This window comes from Ramularia collo-cygni, assembly GCF_900074925.1.
Source record: "Ramularia collo-cygni strain URUG2 genome assembly, contig: RCC_scaffold11, whole genome shotgun sequence".
Classification (NCBI taxonomy): domain Eukaryota; kingdom Fungi; phylum Ascomycota; class Dothideomycetes; order Mycosphaerellales; family Mycosphaerellaceae; genus Ramularia; species Ramularia collo-cygni.
The window spans coordinates 813,460-831,376 of NW_019716265.1; the positions used below are offsets into that span (position 1 = coordinate 813,460).

General features: G+C 50.9%; 7 protein-coding genes; 3 read left to right on the plus strand and 4 right to left on the minus strand.

Annotated features, from left to right (window-relative positions):
* Positions 1-555: 555 nt before the first annotated feature.
* On the minus strand, positions 556-1,477 carry RCC_07394 (uncharacterized protein; the record flags this gene model as incomplete). XM_023772652.1 has 2 exons in its annotated part: positions 556-1,122; positions 1,175-1,477. The coding sequence occupies 2 exons, from the start codon at positions 1,475-1,477 to the stop codon at positions 556-558; spliced, it is 870 nt and encodes a 289-aa protein (XP_023628420.1).
* A 929-nt stretch (positions 1,478-2,406) lies between these two features.
* On the minus strand, positions 2,407-3,235 carry RCC_07395 (uncharacterized protein; the record flags this gene model as incomplete). XM_023772653.1 has 2 exons in its annotated part: positions 2,407-2,916; positions 2,972-3,235. 2 exons carry the CDS (start codon positions 3,233-3,235, stop codon positions 2,407-2,409), a joined length of 774 nt encoding a protein of 257 aa, XP_023628421.1.
* Positions 3,236-4,662: 1,427 nt separating this feature from the next.
* On the minus strand, positions 4,663-5,660 carry RCC_07396 (uncharacterized protein; the record flags this gene model as incomplete). XM_023772654.1 has 3 exons in its annotated part: positions 4,663-5,163; positions 5,225-5,344; positions 5,499-5,660. The coding sequence occupies 3 exons, from the start codon at positions 5,658-5,660 to the stop codon at positions 4,663-4,665; spliced, it is 783 nt and encodes a 260-aa protein (XP_023628422.1).
* An 814-nt stretch (positions 5,661-6,474) lies between these two features.
* On the plus strand, positions 6,475-8,451 carry RCC_07397 (related to aminopeptidase yscI precursor, vacuolar; the record flags this gene model as incomplete). The annotated part of the gene is made up of 1 exon (XM_023772655.1): positions 6,475-8,451. The coding sequence occupies one exon, from the start codon at positions 6,475-6,477 to the stop codon at positions 8,449-8,451; it is 1,977 nt and encodes a 658-aa protein (XP_023628423.1).
* Positions 8,452-9,531: 1,080 nt separating this feature from the next.
* On the minus strand, positions 9,532-10,419 carry RCC_07398 (uncharacterized protein; the record flags this gene model as incomplete). The annotated part of the gene is made up of 1 exon (XM_023772656.1): positions 9,532-10,419. The coding sequence occupies one exon, from the start codon at positions 10,417-10,419 to the stop codon at positions 9,532-9,534; it is 888 nt and encodes a 295-aa protein (XP_023628424.1).
* Positions 10,420-10,879: 460 nt separating this feature from the next.
* On the plus strand, positions 10,880-12,895 carry RCC_07399 (uncharacterized protein; the record flags this gene model as incomplete). Its single annotated transcript, XM_023772657.1, has 1 exon — positions 10,880-12,895. One exon carries the CDS (start codon positions 10,880-10,882, stop codon positions 12,893-12,895), a length of 2,016 nt encoding a protein of 671 aa, XP_023628425.1.
* Positions 12,896-14,798: 1,903 nt separating this feature from the next.
* RCC_07400 (uncharacterized protein) lies at positions 14,799-15,587 on the plus strand (the record flags this gene model as incomplete). XM_023772658.1 has 2 exons in its annotated part: positions 14,799-14,893; positions 14,948-15,587. The coding sequence occupies 2 exons, from the start codon at positions 14,799-14,801 to the stop codon at positions 15,585-15,587; spliced, it is 735 nt and encodes a 244-aa protein (XP_023628426.1).
* Positions 15,588-17,917: the final 2,330 nt, after the last annotated feature.

Consider the following 17,917-nt stretch of genomic DNA (forward strand, 5'->3'; position numbering starts at 1 on the left):
TACACGCCGACGCATCTTGTAGAGTCAAGTGTGGGTTATGTCGTGGTGTTCGTCGAGGTGTTGAGAAAAGTTGGAGGTCGTCATGCTGTGGAGGGATGCCTGTTCCTCAGGAGCTCCTGCCTCGCGGGAAATTCCGCATCGACTCAGAGACTGGCAAGTGCCACACCAACTGTCATGCCACCATTTCGAGCGGGATCTGGAACGTTGTATATCTCGAGGCTTTTACGTGACTGTAATGCTATTCTTGATGCAACTGGGATCGGGAAAAAAATACTTGCTTTGAGTCACTYGAAGCAAAGCGCAGGAAGCTCGGGACAACGCAGCGATACATGCACATACAACAATCACGCACGAGTGAGGAGACCGCAAGATTCGCAAAATCCGCTTTTCTGTAGTCTATCGAAATTCATTTTCATGACGCCCACGAGTGGAAGGTGCCAGTGCCTCCAAGATGAGCATCGCCAGCTACGTTAGCTCTCCATCTCCTGAAGGTACCCCCATGACCATCCCCGTGGGGTATGACCGCGCGTTCACCATGCCCACAGCATGCGTGACTCAAGTTCCCACAGGCTTCGTCACCTCCTTTCGAACCCACTCCGACCACGCAGCCCAGTTACACTCATAAATAGTGCGTCCAGGAGTGAGTGGATTGAATCGATCATTGCCCGCCAACCGACTCGGGTTCTCATTAACCCAACTGAAAGATTTCAACCCGCGCAGTGAGCGCAATGCTCGCATGCGACCACCCGCCTCACCCCTACCAAAAGCGTACTGAAACATCCCGTCGTCGAGGAGATATCTGTCCGCCCAGGTATAGCGACCATTCGGTAGCTTGTAGTCACACCACCGAAGCGCCTCATCGCGGATGAAGATGCGCAGGTTCTGGAGGTTGGGGTAGAGAGTGGTGAGCGGCGCGACGTCTGGCGGGATGCCGCAGTAGTCCTTTGCTTCGTGCCACGCAATCGACTTGATGCTCTCGCGCATCCAGGGTGCAAGTCTGCCCCGTTGCGAAGCGATCAGGAAGTCGTTGAAGCATTCGAATTGGAACTCGAGGGAGCTGATGAAGATGACGGCGGAATTGTGGAACCATTGCTTGTTGACGAGGATGGGGTCGAGAACGGACTATGGTGAGCTTGTTAGTGTTGTGTTGTAAAGACTGTTGTGGATTACGTACGGCGTGCGCCTTTTGATTGAATGATCTCGATCGCTTGGGCAGGACCTTGATCACCTTGGCCTTGCCGTATACCRATTCATTGATCATATTCTTGATCTCGTTTGGCAACTTCTCGAACGTCATGGGTGTTGAGACGGCGGTAGTGGGAAGAAGAGCAGGAATGTTGAGGACAACTGCATTCTTCTTGACCTTGACGCGYTTCGGCTTGTTGGGCTCGGAGGTACTGGGTCCCAGTCTGCGACCACCAGTCGTGGGATGTGGTCGAATGGTGCCATCGACTGAATGTAATTTGCGCTTGGCCATTATGGCGGTTTGGCAAGGGTTGAGATGGAAGTCGAAGACGAGATGAAAGTTGAGAGGAATGAGCTTTACATTTCTAGAGCCCGCGCGAAAAGGGTTGAAGTGGGTTACACCGCCGACGGGAACCCGGATTAGAACGTCAGTGGGAGTGATCTCTGAACTTGATGGACGTACGTAGTGGATGTATAACACTCGAGGATGTGCATCCAGGGCTTGGTCCACTTCTTTGGAAGCCTTGCTCTTGGAATACCATCGGCTCGTTGAGTTTTACTGCTGTGTTGGCTTATGCGCGGCCTCTTCTTGTCGATATGGAGGCTCGACGCTGCGAGTGACCCATGAAAGTTTCTTTTGCCTAGATTCTCAGTTAGCTTGTTGACAAAGACGTAGTTAGACGGCGGCGCGCGCAAGTCTTTTCCAAGCTATTCTTCAAACTCGACTATCTTTAAGCCATAGTTGGACCTCCGATACCACCTTTCCATCACTGGGAATATACTTGGAACAGCAACATCACTTCTGGGCAGCACTCCTTACGTCAGCACTCGAAACATCGAAGAAAACAAGCTCGATGAACCGATTGTTATTCCTATCAAAACCCTGATCATTCCAGGTGCCCGTGGAAGTCCAGCGACCTGGCTCCTTATCCACTGCCGGGGTCGACGATGATGTCCAGACGGGAGAGTCAACCGACTGGCCAAGTTAAGGTCGCCTGGATGCTCAGTATCGTTCTTGGCATCTCCCAATTATTCATCTTTCGTCCTTCCTTGCAGCTGGTGCCAGAGCCCGTACTAGACTCTTCCACAAGTAGCTCCCCGCATTGCTCCATCGGATACATGCAGCCCGTTGCTTCGTTCTACACCTAGCCTCAAACCATACCGCCTGCGCAACATGACTTCCCCTCGTTCGACCTTCCGAATCGCCCGCAGTCCTGGACATCAGTCTTGATCGCCTCTAGACTGGCAAACCCGAGACTTGACGTATTTTTCAACCTGAAGGGCATCCAGTTGTGCGCTGTCTGTTGAATTTCCTCCCGGGCCAATCTCAACCTTGAAGTCCTTCAACCCGCGCCAAGTACAAATCCCTGTAATCTCGCTGTAAGACCAGGCCAGTTCGACTCCCAGATCCTCGGATGTATTATCCTCGAGCCAGCAGAAACCTCGCGGAAGATGAAGTCGTAGATACTCGAGCTTAGGAGTCCTCTCGCTAAGCTTCCGCATCCGCTGCTCACACGGCCCCGAATCGAAAGTGGGCCATCTGAGGCCGGGTGAGCCGTCGAGAGAGTGCACAGAGACACGGCTGATGCCTGATGCCAAATATCCAGGAAGACCCTGCACAATCTCCTCCATGGCGCGGAAATCGGAGAACTCGAACTCGGTCGCGCGCGCGAAGATTTCGATCGTCTCGTTAAACCACTGTTTTGAGACCAGTAGGTGGTTGAGAGCACACTGTTCAGGCCGGAGTCAGCAACATGACTAGAGCCTCTGTGTACGGCTTACTTACATTGCGCGCGCGAACGGGATACGTCGGCTTGATCTTCAGCAGCTGCCCTTCAGGGTATGCAAGCTCGTAGATCTGAATGCGAATTTCTGCAGGGAACTTGTTGAAGAAGTTTGATACACGAGAGACCGGTAAGACTGCATGAGCGGTAGTCGCGCCGATTGATGAGGTTTTAGGAAGGTTGGTCGGCGCGGAGCCTTTCGCCGTGGACTTCTTGCGCTTCGAGCGTGGGTTGGATGCCTCGGTGAGTTGGCGGCGTTTGGCCATCTTGACCTGGTGTTGTGGATGGTGTAATGTTGATCGACGAGGATCGGAAGTTGGATGTTGTTAATGGAAGAGAGATGGAGGTAGTGGAGGTAGTGTTTCAAGATTAAAAGTGGAGCTGACGGCCGGTGCCGGAGCGAAGCTTTGCGCTAACGAAAAGTCGAGGAGGAGGATTATAGGGACTCCTCGAGCCTTCGTTCCTTCTATCCGAGGCGCACAAGTACATCGATAGAAAAGCTTGCTATGTAATTTTGGACAGTATAGGAAGGAGCTGAAGATCAGGCTGAGGAGTGAACAGCGGCATCCTGTAGCTAGCTTGCCTGTAAATACAGTATATCGTTTTTAATAGCTGCTAGCTCAAAGGTCACGAGTTAGTATAGCAAGCCTAGAAGAGTCCGACAGTAATAGTCCGTATAAGAATGACCAAGTACGACCAACTAACTAGACGTTCCTTTACTCCTAAATACATCGTTTCACAGAGAACAGCGACGTCAATCGACTTCCCCCTTATAAAAAACGCATCGATGAAAACTCAAGCTAAACGCAATCTCAAATTCAATTGAAACAAACAATTGCCAGTTTGAGAACCCATAACAAATAAAATCTGGCACTCCCCCTTTTCCCCATTTTCTCCCCTCTACAGGTGCCAAGATATTACATAAGCGCCGGCATGATCATGACGGCAATGAAAATTGAGTCAAGGTGGGATTGTATTTGGACGAGGAGTCGGAGAGAATTCATGATGCTCTTGTTTCTACCATTAACAAACCCACTACTTGAAGGCCTATAGAGTTAACACCTCTTTCGAGCATTCCAAAAGCGTGAATATCGCACTGCTACATTAATCTGCCACATCGCCGCAAATTTGACACATGAAGACTTCGCGCAGTCATTAGTAGTGTATCTCCGTTCAGAAGTTGTCGCGAACGAACTAAATGTCCACGCCGAGTAGACGGAAATTTTCAAATCAGCGGAAACCTCCCCATCTCCTACCCAGACCCTTGAACGCGCTAGTCAAGTTCCTTGGTTTATCTAAAGGGGCATTCTGCCTGCCTCAGGAATATAGATAGGCAGACGCAAGCCTCGGAAGGCGCGAATGACAAGGAGGTAGAAACTTCCAGCGTGGGCCGCGTGGTTCGATGCCGTACAAATTTGCTCTACACGTGAACGCAAACAACTTCATGTTTCACGGTGAAGATGAGATGGAAAGTTGACAACGAGACTGCATTGTTCTGCTATGACCTGGAGTGACCAAGTCTTACAAAGATGCAAAGTCACGGTCATGAGGGCTGAAAAGCCGAGATCGTAGAGCTGTAAGAGCTCTCGATGTGTTCACGCTAGTTGAAGACGCCAAGTGGCTCCAAAGGCGTCAGCTTGTCGCTCCCGGATGGTGAGAGTGAAAGTTGCGAGGGAAATCCTGAGCGCTGGGCTCAAGTTCCCTTTGGCTTCGTCACCTCCGCCGCCATCCACGCCTCCCAAGCGACCTCGTTCTGACCTTTGATCCCAAAGCGAAAGCTGTAGTCCAGGCGAAGAAAGTGAAATTCCTTCAACCCCCTCAGAGTGCGAAGTAATGGACACCACTTCTGGCGCCGAGCTGCGTATTCGAAATCCTGAACATCGGCAACGGGCCAACTTGGGCTCCACCGACGGCGGTATTGGAGGTCCAGGGAGCGGTGAACGCCCATGGACTTCAATCTTGGCAACGCCCTCGAGAACATCTCCATATCGGCCATGTTGGTCTTAATGTAAGCGGAGCAATGGTTGCTTCTCCACTCGAGCTTGGTGATGTTGTTGTGGAAGTAGGGGGGAAGGCCGATGATGATTTGAATCATCACGTCGAATTTGAGGAACACGAAGGTGGTGCAGCTTGCGAAGATCTTGACGGCTTCGTTGAACCATGTCTTGGACACCATCAAGCGGTTGAGGATGCACTAGACGAGTCTTAGTAAATTGTGGCAATGAGAGTCTGCTAGACAGGTAGCAATCACGTACCATCTGCGCGCTGGTCTTCTCGGGTGCGATGTCGCGACGCGTAGTGCGGGTGTTACGCTTCGGCTTCACTTTCAGCGGCTCTTCGTCAGTGTACGCCAACTCGTAGATGAGAATGCGAACCTAGAAGGATCGTCAGCATTATCTCAGACATCGAGGTCAAGATCTTGAAGCGCGCGCTCGAAGACCACTGCGGATCACAGATGCCCTATGGCCCTTCACTTTTTGTTGTTCTCGTTGTTTKCGCGGGATGTCTCTTTCAATGTACAGCACTTACCTCCGGGGGAAACTTGTCGAAGAACGGGATTCCGGTTTGCGGCGCAGTTGAGGTTGACGTGGTTTCTGGCGGCGAGGAGGAGGATGGAACCGCTGCTGCAGGTGCAGAGCGGATAGCTTTGGAGGACTTCCCCTTCGTCTTACCCTTCTTCTTACGCGCCATGATGGACGATGTTGATGTTGATGTTGATGTTGATAGCAGGATTTGAGGAGAAGCCGCGAGGTTTTTATAGTGACGAAAGTTCGGTTTGGGCCGTTCGGCCACTTCCCGAACGAGGCGGATACGCTCGCGGCTCGCGGGAGGCCCTTGCCGGGTGGTGCACTGCTGGAGAACCACTGCTAGTTAGTATCACTTTACAGTCTTAGAGCGCTTTCGCTGCACACCAGCTGGCTCGTTCTCATGAGTGGGAGCGTATGGAACGGGCCTCCTGTCACCCCCAAAGCACAGCAGACTCGCGTACCGCACCACTCCTTCGCCTATGTCACCACTACCCTTTCATCTGCAACATCATCCACTTTCTACTTCTCGGGCTCTCAAGAGCGTTTGCCTGAGATGTCCGAGCGTTAGTTCTCCCACAGTTGCCCTCGCCTCATCGCATCCGTTGAAGAAGTCGTCCTACATTGAGTGGCCTTGAGCGGCTGATTATGCAGGACCTGGCAGACCAAAAAAAGGTCTCGTCTGTGAATAGAGCAGATCTCGACACTTGCTTGCGAGATCGCTCATGTGATGCTGAGTGACAAGTGAATATTGGTGAATGATGAGACGTGAGGTCGGAAGTGGGAAGTGGAGGTGGGTGGCGTGGCAGTGGCCTAAACATTCACTTGGACACAACACAGCCACACTAGCATCGCAGCTCCACCAAAGCTTAGGCACGGACTCCGCAACGACGACATCGCTTCCGATAAGATCATCACAATCGTCCCGAATACAATCATCAAACGAACCCCCTTACTCTCCATCAACGACCATACGAACAATGGTCCGCAACACCCCTTCGATGCAATCCCTCCGCTCCAACACCAGCGTCGCCGATCTGTCCACCGCTTCGCAGAAACCGGTCAAGCCGGCCAACCCATACACTCCCATGCCCCAGCCATATACCAACATCGATGAGCCGAACACAAGACATCCATGGGCACCGTCCGACAACAACTCCAAGCAGAATTCGGACGATGAAATCAAGACGCTGAGCAGGCCCGCGGCGATTCAGCTCAGTGGTCAAGATGCATACACCAAGGACATCATGAACAAGATGGCCATGGGAAAGGCGACGCCAGCTGAAAGGGCGGCGTTTGAAGATCGTGTTCGTGAGGCGAGATCTTCCCCGGCGATTCAGAATCTCCTTCAGCCAACAACAACAACGGAGAAAAGCCAGCCAAACTTCGTCTCGGACATGCTCGAGCGAGCCATGGTACAGAACATGGCACAGATGCAGCGAATGGGCATGAACCAATCGACTTCTGGTACTCGCCTCTCCAGCCCCGCCCCATCATCTACGCCGCCAAAGATTCAAAAGGCCACCCGCCAGAATGCCGAAAAGTACACGAAGCCTTTCTGTGACTTTTTGACGGACAACCCCACGGTATTCCATGCTGTATCCGCGATGAAGAAGGATTTGAAAGATGCCGGCTGGACTGAGCTATCCGAGAGAGATTCCTGGAACATCAAGCCTTCTGGGAGCTATTTCGTGGAGCGCAATGGATCCTCCCTGATTGCCTTTTCCGTCGGCGCCAAGTACGAGTCGGGAAATGGCGCTGCGATCTTAKCCGGCCATGTCGATGCCCTCACCGCCCGACTCAAGCCCGTCTCAACCGTCCCCAACAAAGCCGGATACCTCCAATTGGGAGTCGCTCCGTATGCGGGTGGACTCAACAGCACCTGGTGGGATCGCGATCTCGGGATCGGTGGTAGGGTTCACATCAAAGAAGGCAACAAGATCGTCACGAAATTGGTCAAGCTAGACTGGCCGATTGCAAGGATCCCCACTTTGGCTCCTCACTTTGGCGCCGCTGCAAATGGTCCCTTCAACCCGGAGACGCAAATGGTGCCCATCATCGGCCTGGACACGACGTCCGCGGGTCCCTACCAAGACATCATCGAGCCATTCAGTCAACCATCCCTACTCGGAGGCGGGAATGGCTCAGTGGGCAGCTTCATCCACACTCAACCGCCCGCGCTGGTCAAAGTCATCGCCGAAGCACTCGACATTTCCGCAAGCAACATCCCCAACATCATAAACTGGGAGCTCGAACTCTTCGACGTGCAGCCCGCGACCGTCGGGGGTTTGAACAAGGAATTCATCTACGCAGGTCGTATAGACGATAAGCTATGTTCCTGGGCCGCACTCCAAGCTCTACTAGAATCCCAACCCCACGACGACGAAAGCTCCATCATCAAAGTCGTCGGCCTCTTCGACGATGAAGAAATCGGTTCTCTCCTCCGCCAAGGCGCCAAAGGAAACTTCCTCCCCACAGTCCTCGAGCGCGCCGTCGGCTCTCTCGCGGACCACAAACCCACTTCTGACGTAATGGGTCGCACATACGCCAACTCCTTCCTCGTCTCCTCAGACGTCACCCACGCCGTGAATCCCAATTTCCTCAACGCATACCTCGCCAACCACGCCCCACACCTCAACGTCGGAGTCGCCGTGGCGGCGGATTCCAATGGGCATATGACGACCGATTCCCTCTCGACTTCCCTTTTGCAACGCTGTGCGGAATTGGCGGGGGCGAAATTACAGGTCTTTCAGATTCGAAATGATAGTCGGAGTGGTGGGACTGTTGGGCCTATGTTGAGTAGTGCTTTGGGAGTTAGGGCTATTGATGCGGGGTTGCCGCAGTTGAGTATGCATAGTATTCGTGCTACTACTGGGGCGTTGGATCCTGGTTTGGGGGTTATTTTGTTTGGGGCGTTTTTGGGGGGGTTTGAGGGGGTTGATGGGGAGTTTCGGTGATTGAAAGAGGGAGGGATGGTGATGTAGGGGTGGTGTTGAGGGGGGATGGGGGGGGTGGTGTTGAAGGGTTGTATGTGTGATGAATTGAAGATGGTGTCGATATACAAGGAGGAATGTAGGGATGAAATATAGGATTGGAGTTCATGATATGTATCAGTTATTCAATGCGTTATACTGACTTTGTCCAAGACACTAAATTTTTCATGTCTCTTTCTCTAAACGAGACTTGCTCAAGTTCTGATCTCTCATGTTTCGTCATCTCTCCGTCTACCTATGTGCAAAGAAGAGAGATAGCCAGCCAGCCAGCAAGAATTCAAGTACGAGGAGGAAATACTTGCCCTATGCGCATGCTACGCTAGGATATGTTCGTTCTTCGTTAAAGAGGAGAGGAGAGGAGAAGAGAGTGAAATCTTGGACGGAGGTTAGGTTCAGTGAGATTGAAAAGAAAGGAGAAGATTTAAGCCTTGAATGTATGTATGTATGTATGTATGCATGTATGACTGCCTAAGCTGCCTGAATGACTCATGGCGAGCTCTTTAACAATAGAAAAGATCTAGTTATGTAATCTTAATCGTTTGATTTTATAAGACGTGATGAGATCGGATGGGAAATGTCAGGCTCGTGTTATTGTTGTTGTTGTTAATTCTAACGTTGTTAGTTTGGAGAAGGTAGTAGGTGRGTATATCTTAAGGGGTAGGGGTAGGTGTGGGGGTTTGGGTTCTTGGAGGTAGCCCTAGGGAGTTTTATGCCAAGGAGGAATAGAAATGAGGTTATACGTGTAGGTGTAAGTTTTTTTGTTGTTAGATATGATTGGTTTCGTTCAATAGAATTAGTTCCATTCGATAGAATGATTCCTGTTCGAAGGATATAGTAGTGCGGGATGCCAGGGAAGGGATTGATTCTTGTTCGATGGGATGAATTTGTTCCATGGGGGAATTCATTGTATGGAATGTGACTTTTAGCTGGATTTTGATGTTTTCATGTCTAAGTGTACATTATGTATATARTAAGAATGAGCGCTAATAAGTCTGTGCGCTTTCAATGTATATTTACTCGTGCCTTGAGGTTGGGGATGTGTAATCAAATTGATCGTCTGAAACCGGGATAATTTGTCGCATGAAATCTTCTGTTCCTTGCTTGAATAAGCTCTTCATATCCCAGTATATCAGAAGTAGAGTTATGATCTTGCTCCCCAGCCATCTGCAAATCTCCAGCACTCGTTCTCGCCCGTTGAATCATGTCACTATCATCCTCGTCATCAACAAGCTCGATATTCCGTCCCTTCCAATCAAACCCCTTCGCAAGCGCCCAATTCCTCGCCCCTCGACTTCCCTCCATCGTATACATCAAATAGAAATCATGAACTGGCAGCGGATCAATAACGCTTTCCATGCGGAATAGGTGGCGATTCTGACTCCCCTCCTCTTCGTCCGGGACATCTCTCACCATATCCTGCATGGTGATAGGTTTGCCATCAGGGAGAGAATAGCTATACCTCTCCCCATCGAAATCGTTATCCCAACTTTCAAGCGGTATATGAATGCTAATTCTTTCCACCGGAGGCTGAGAGATGAACATGCGCCTCCACGACGCACACGACGGGGATTCTTGATGTCGCGATTTTAAATGCTTCCAAGCTTCCCATTCTCGATATTTTTCGCCTGGACGTAGAGGGAGACGTCGTTCACGGAGTTGAAATACGGATGCGTCGAACAGGAATCCCGCAACGCCTTCATCGCCCCTGCGGTCGCGGTAGCCTTTGTCGTAGGGGCTCCAGAAGAAAGGATTCAATGTCCCTCGTACGAAGCACTTTTCGGCGTATTCGAGTTTTGGGATGGTATTTGCGAGAACTCCTTCAATGAAGCGCCAGGCCACCTCGTCTCGTCCGTGGGGGCCAATCAGAGGTTTTGTGACGCCGTTGATGGTGGCGAGACCTTGAGAGATGCCGTGAAGGGGCTTGGACTCCATGGTGAAGTTTCCCTTAGCATTTCTGTCTTTTGGGGCGGTGTAGGTTCTTTTCCAGCCTGGAAAGGGACCGTTGGAGGGACGGAGGAATAATGCCTGCTGTAGTGTGGGGCTGCTGGAGATTAGATATTTCCAGTCTCGACATACTCGTTGAGCGAGTAAGAGGTCGAGAGGGGGCAAGAGTCCGAGGACATGTTCCAAGAGCTCGGGGGAGAGAGTGTCCATATGGATCAGGGATTCTTGAAGATATTCCGGGAGAATTATGGATAGATAGGTTGGGATGGCTTCATGTGAAGATGGCGCCAAGGGACCCCTCTTCCCCACACTCGCGATGCCCTCTCAGCCAATCAATCGATCCGCCGAGCTCCGATCTGAGAGGCAGCTATCAAGCTATCATCGACACTCGTCCGGCCATTCCTTCCCTTCTCTCTCCCCCCGAACTACATCATACCTTACACCCATCATGCCTTCCTCCGAAGATCCCAACGCTCACCATCTTTCGTCACGCATCAAGAAATCACACGACGACTACACCACTCGGCTCCGCGAAATGGAAGACCGCCACAACAACAGCTCCAACAACAACAACATCGCCACACCCTTGGCGGCTTTTAAACGCTTCATCGACGACCACATCTCCACCCTGACCTCCCACCTCGTCAATCTCCCCTCCAACATCTCCTCCCTACGATCCGACATTCAGGCCGAGAATGCAGCTCTCGAGCGGGAATTCCATACCCGATGGACGGCAAGTGCGGAGACGGCGGAAGCGTTGGATTGGGAAATCTACCGTCTTCCCAGCCGAGCGAAAGATGACATCACGCTTGCGACGAGGTGGATGATTGAGCATGCCGCGAGAGAGAATTCCGAGGTTCCGTGGAGTCGAATTGCGGCGCTGTATGCGGATGGCGAGAGTGCGCAGGCGGGCTGGTTGGATGGTTTCGGGGGAGGGAAGAGGATTTCTCCGAGATGGTTGAGTGTGGATTGGTTTGCGCGGAGTGCGTATTCGCCTTTGCGGTTGGAAATGCATGAGGATTTGCAGTGGGAGGGGAAGAAGAAGTGGAGGGCGGSGTTTGAGGATTTGATGGCTGCTAGTTTGGGCAAGGAAATGGTTGCGCAGCAGCAGCATCGCGAGGTGGATTGTAGGTCGGGAGTGCATTGGATGTTGAGTTTGCAGGATCGGGGGGTTTTGCCGCCTTTGTTGCCGATGCTGTATGATTCTGTCTTGGGGAGGAGGGAGTGCGAAGGCATGTCGTTGGGGGAGATTATTAAAATGTGTCATGGTCCGTGGAGTACTTCTTCTTCGTGGAGGAAGGAGAGGGATGGATTCATGTCGGATCCCATGACGCATGATTTCACCGAATTGAGGCGTGCTTTTGCTACGAGGGAAATTGTGGAGGATGCGTTGGATGAGTATGCGGGGGATACCGAGCTGGACATGTACTCCTACCAGGGGAACTCCGCATTAGAGGAGGAGTATCAGCAACAGCTCGAGCTGCTTCAAGAACAGAATAACAGGAGGTTACTCATGGCCCGAGCTGAAAAAAGGGCTTTGGGGAATCACGACGATGATGATGATGCTTGCGAGGAATACGATGACCTCGACGACGACGACGACGACGACGACGACGACGACGACGACGACGATGATGACAATTCGTGCCCCTTTGCCAACGAATACCGCGTCCACGCCCTCGAAGCTCACCAATGGGACATGCTCCGCCAATCCGCCGGATTCCTCCTCACAGGCGACCGCACCTCGGACTTTGAATCCGCCGTCTCCGCTCTCGGCGCCGCGCTGCAGCGTTCCGACGCCAACGACGCTGCCAAAATCTTGAACACGTGGTATGAACACTACCAAGACCTCAAAATCGTCGCTCCGGGGATCGTCGATGCCACTCCTCATGTCGACTGGGACAGCGTACGTAAGGCGATGGATTGGACTCGCATTCCTAGTTTGGAAGGAACGGGTAGTATTGAGGAATTGATGAGGACATTGGGATGTTTTGAAGGCGAGGGTTTGGGAAGGGATGAGGGGTTAAGGGGGGAATTGTATCGACGATTGGCGAGGGTTTTGGAGGGGAGTGATGAGAAGAGAGGGGTGGGTTGGTTGAGGTATGCGTTTATGCCGCTGGAGGAATTAGAGGAGAATCTCCAGGCGCTGGAACAGCAGCAAAAGGAGAGTCTCCTCGGCGGGAAGCAGGTGTTGAAGACAGAAGAGGTACCAGCGCGGAATATTCCTTCACCGAGACCGGATGTCCTTTCTGCTCTTACTACTACTCACACCACGCGCCTTCCGGATGGTACTGTTACTACGAAAGTCGTGTTGAAGAAGAGATTTGTGGATGGGAGGGAGGAGTGTTCGGAGAGCGTGCATACTATTCATGAGGCTGCTGTTGTTGGGAAGGAATTGAGGAGGGAGGGGGAGGGGGTCGAAGAGGATAAGACGAGGAAGAGTCGGGGGTGGTTTTGGACTTGATGGTGTGATGGGGCGATGGGATGATGGGGTGGTTTTTCGGGGGTGGGAATTATCTACTGGCGATTTATGGATGTATGCATGGATGCGTGGATATGGGTTATGAGAATATGATATGATATACTTGGTTTGATTTTTTATATATATGGTATGGTATTGGGCAGATCACCGTTCTTCTTCCTGTTAAAAGAAAGATACTATCGCCCCGAGGATTCACCTCTTATCGCATATCATAGTTGTGACTTCTAGATCACTGTTACCGTAGCAGTCGAGCTCGATAGTCAACTCACGCATCTCGCCTTTTAGCGCTGGTAGAAATTTCGCGTCGATGAGTCCCACAGGAGCGAATGCTCCAGAATCGATGTCTKAGCCTTTCACCATCCTTGCGACAGCGCCACGCAGTCGTGCGCGCAAGCTTCTCAAACGCCGCTTTCATACTGTTCTTGTTCCAGATGTAAGCCCAGCTATAGAAGCGACTTCAAACACCCACCTCAAGTAAAAGTTCCACACACTCTGAGAAATCTATCCCGTAGTACTCGAAAGATCCCGCCTCTTCTTCCCGCAAAGCGCGCAAAGTGAAACGACACATGGGACAATTGTCGTGTTCTTGGATCCACGTGTCGATACAGCTCGCGCAGAAAAAGTGGGAGCAGGCGGTCGTTTTGCCGTTTGAGATGGTGAGCGTGCAGATTGGACATTCTTGTGGGGTGGAGGGGGTTGTGGAGGTTAGGGATCCTGGGATCAAGGGGCGGGGGGGTCCGGTTGTGGGGATGGGGGTGTTGGGCGGATGAGGGTCGGTGGGTGGGGAAGGCATTTTTCTGCGTGAGAGAGGGGTAATGTTTGTTTTGTGGTCGCTGTTATTGCTGTCGTTGTGTGATGTTGTGTGAATCGCGGCTTGTGAAAGTCTTGGCAGAATTGGGATTGGGGTTTGTGAGGATCGTGTTGATGGTAAAAGCTGGAGGAGGAAGGTGTCTATATAGATGAATATTCGGGAGAATTTGCGTATGGTTCACTCTGGCTTTTGAGATCATGAGCTTGGTTGGATTTACCTCCGTATGGTACCGGATTGAGGACAGATATATCTTGGCGCTGTGCGACGCGGTCAGAATTCGGTAGACTGAACCTATAATTGCCAAGAAACGAATCTCTATTATATTGGACTGAACCTGATAGTAGGGACCGGAGTGTCTTTTGGGTCAGAATGTGATGACTTTGTCGAAAGTGGTAGTGGCAATCTTTCGGTTGGATATCTGAATGACACCAAGGCTTGGTGCATGTTATGGCTCAATACTAAGATCTGCTAAAAGTCTATGAATGTAAGTTTGAAGGCGCCAGTAGAGTTCTAGTTGCCGAATAATATGCAAAGGCGCATTCCCGTGCTGGAAACTTCTACAATCCTGCCTCCTTCTCCGACATTCTTGAATTCCTTCCGTGCACGTTGTACCTACCCTTGGGAACGTGACTACCTTACCTACTCACTAGAGGTGCTCTGCTTTTCGTATGTACATCATATCCAGAGATCTTTCTTTGGGCAAGCTAAGGAAGACAAGCCAATTAATAGGCGGCGACCGGGCGGCAATCCAAGGTTCTGGGAAAGATGTAGCTACAATTCGAACAGAGGTCTTGCCAGTCTAGGTCTTCGATCCTGCCTCTGGCGCGGAAGAGACCCGACGCTACAGCTGCCGGAAACTAACTGTAGTAGGTACGATACGAACCTGTCCACACGTACTGTCCTCGAGTCATTTCGTAACTACCCGCTCACAAGTCTGTAAACACCAGCTTCGTCTCGCTTTACAATTGACTTTCCAAAAACTTCACATATCCTCCTCACGTTCAAAACCATTACTAAAGAACGAGAAAGACGACCAGACAAGACCAAAGCTTTCACCAAATCGCAACAATCAACATGTCACCACGCACGCCTTCCCAATGCTCGATCCCCGACGAAGCCTTAGCTTCCCTAACGCTGAGTTCCACACCTCCAGCACACCGCGCTGACCGGTATCGTAACCTTTCAAGAGTTGAAACCTCTCGACTCTAACCCACATCGTCCAGCTCCCTGGCGCCAAGTCCCGAAGTTCCGCTCCCAGAGGTCCAGGAAGATAGGCAAATGTCACCCGGCTCAAGCCCCATCATCTCGCCTGTGACCGCCACCCCAAACCAGCAGCTCGAAGATCCTTCCCGCGGTCTCGATGATCATCTTGCAGCTGAACCTCTGGAAACCATCACTGCGGATGAGAGCACTGAGGAGGAGGAAGACTTAGAGGAGGAGGGTTCAGCAACATCACCAACCACGACGGAGGCTCGCCGCATATATCTCCCGACAGAACAAGAATGTCCCATTTGCTTTCGACACGTCTCCTCCGGCATATCAACCACCTGCAACCATTTCTTCTGCCGAGAATGCTTTAGAGTATGGATRCGAGTCGCCCAAACGTGTCCCACGTGCCGCAACACTCAGATTTGGCCTCGATTAAGGGTGGTGAGACCTCGTCCTGCTGCCGCAATACTAGCAGGTGTCGAGCATGAAATCGAACAGAGGAGGATCAAGAGGAGCGAGGCTCTTCGGAGGGGCAATTCTGGCGATGATGTAGATGCTATTAGCGAGCAAATGTTGCAAGCTTTCTTGGCGATCCGTTTGGAGCTTTTGGATATGTTGGAGAGGGCTACTGATCAGAGGGAGAATGAGGAGTGAGGGTATGTTTGACGGGGAAGAAGTGTTGCGGACGGCCCGCCCTGACTGCCCTGCCCCATTGGAACCTTCCCTCATCACCTACCCTCTTTGATGATGATGATGATGATCGATCAGATATTCATTCATTCCTTCAATTGTAGATTCAATCATTCAATCATTCAACCATCGACCAATTTAATCGTTCAATCGTTCAATCATTCAATCATTCATCCGTTCAATGCCGATCAACATCAACCCTCTCATATACTCCCATTACCCGGTTACTTTCCAAAGAGATCTTTGAAGGCGTATTTGAACCTCTTCCCCAGCGGAAGAGGTCTTGTTCTAATGGCCTCGTTCTTCTCCTTCGCATACACCTCCCAATCCTCCCTTCCCTCTCGTTCCTCTCGCTTCTTCTATTTCTCGACATTCACTATAGGTAGAAATGAAAAGGCTTTCCTTAGCAGACATTGTATCCGATAGAGAATGAATCATGGATTTCGGGGCAATAGGAATGACAGGGGCGTTACTCGAGTGATTTTAGTAGCTGTTGTAATGTCAGTATCTTGTTATATTTGGGGGAATCATATCTATTATTATCTATATACCTCGCGATTCATTAGGACTTCGAGACGTCTGTGGTAGTTGTTGATGTGTATTGAACTTGTCGCTCGAAAGAATTTCAAGTCGATGAGACAATGATTTATGTGACGGAGCCGCGCGCGTGCACGGACTTGCTGTCACATGCCAAGCAAGTCATTTCCCACAGTTTTCGGTGCTGATTTTTTAGACTCTTCACGATCCCTAGAAAAGGCTAGAATGTCTTACTATTGCTAGAGAGTTCCGGGAGGATTCTCGTGGTCCTACAAGAGATTCAGATCACTCTGCGAGGACAAATTTATGCATCTAGTCTTGTTTGGCATTTTTGAATGATCGGCTGGTATGTTGAGCGTTTTTGATACATCGCCCAATTTCATGATTTGGTAGTCCGAAACTTCGAGGCGCCCTTACATGTAGTAGCGAGATGAGGGATTTACCTGCTTCCTTCTAAGACGATTCTGTATTCATTTCTTCCCTGCATATTGTGCTTACCCCGCGCAACAAGGGCAGCTAACCCCTTTCATGTCGTATGCGGAACTGTTGTCAGAAAGCTAAGGAAGGAAAGACGATTATTAAGCGACCGGGCGATGGATTAAGGCTCTGAAAAGGAGGTAGGGAATCACTTCTTTTCTAAGGTCGATCCATAGCTTGATGGTGAGGGTACGCCATCTACTAGGACTGAGATAGTCTACCCTGAAATTGAAAGCCGATGACTATTCGGCCMCATCGGAAAAGAACTCTGCCACTCTATATGTGACGCGGACAAGTCGACCTTGCGTTGGATGACTTCGGGTGCGCTAGGGATTGCTGTAAGTTCCAATTTCATAGACACAGGGCACAGAGTACTTGGTAGTATAAACGGATAACAGCAGAGTGGCTTGAGATGTGGAACAGTAGAAGAAGGCTCTCCATACGATGACCAAGAGACCTCACAGGGCGACATCCCACAATCTGTGACACTCGACTAATCGATGCACGTGAAGACCCAGCATAAATAAGCTGATGTGCAAGGGCTGCCATGTGATGGTGGGCATGGTAATCGTGATAGCCGAATGATCACCACGACATCTTCTCACCGGAATCAGCCCTTCAAACCCATCACTCGATACTAACTATCAAAAGCCCAGTCAAGATCAGCGGCAATACCCACCCAACCAACGTCCAAGWCGCACTCCACACAATACCATCAGATGTCATGATCAAGTATCTACCCGGCATCAAAATYAGCACCTCAATCACCACCCTTCTATTGCAACGATGAATGAAATTTGCATCGAGCTTACCGAGATAACATAGCACCAAGCAGCGATCCAAACAGCGAAGTCGGAAGAATTCTCTTGGATGTCGTCTCTGAGATACCGAATAGCAGCGGCCAGAGAGTAGTGTGTGTGCCACGAGAAATCTAAAGATGACGGCGTCTGTGAGTAGGGGTATGAAGGGACTGGGATCGTGATGGCGTGTGTAGGCCGAGATTGTAGCAAGGAGGAAATGTGTCGAGAGGTAAGTTGTATCCAAGAGTTGACGGAGTTTGGGATGGTCGATTAATGGGTCTCTGGAGGCCATCGCTGGCCTCAGAATTCTCTGGGGTCTGGGGATCTCGGTTTCCATTGGTGGAGCGAATGGGTGAGGGCGAATGCTGTATGATGGTGGAAGAGACTTCTTACTTGTACGGCTTTTATTGTTTGTGAAATATTCTGCGGTTCTTTCGCGATGATGAAAGTTTGGACTAGTGGCTACGACCAGAAATCTCG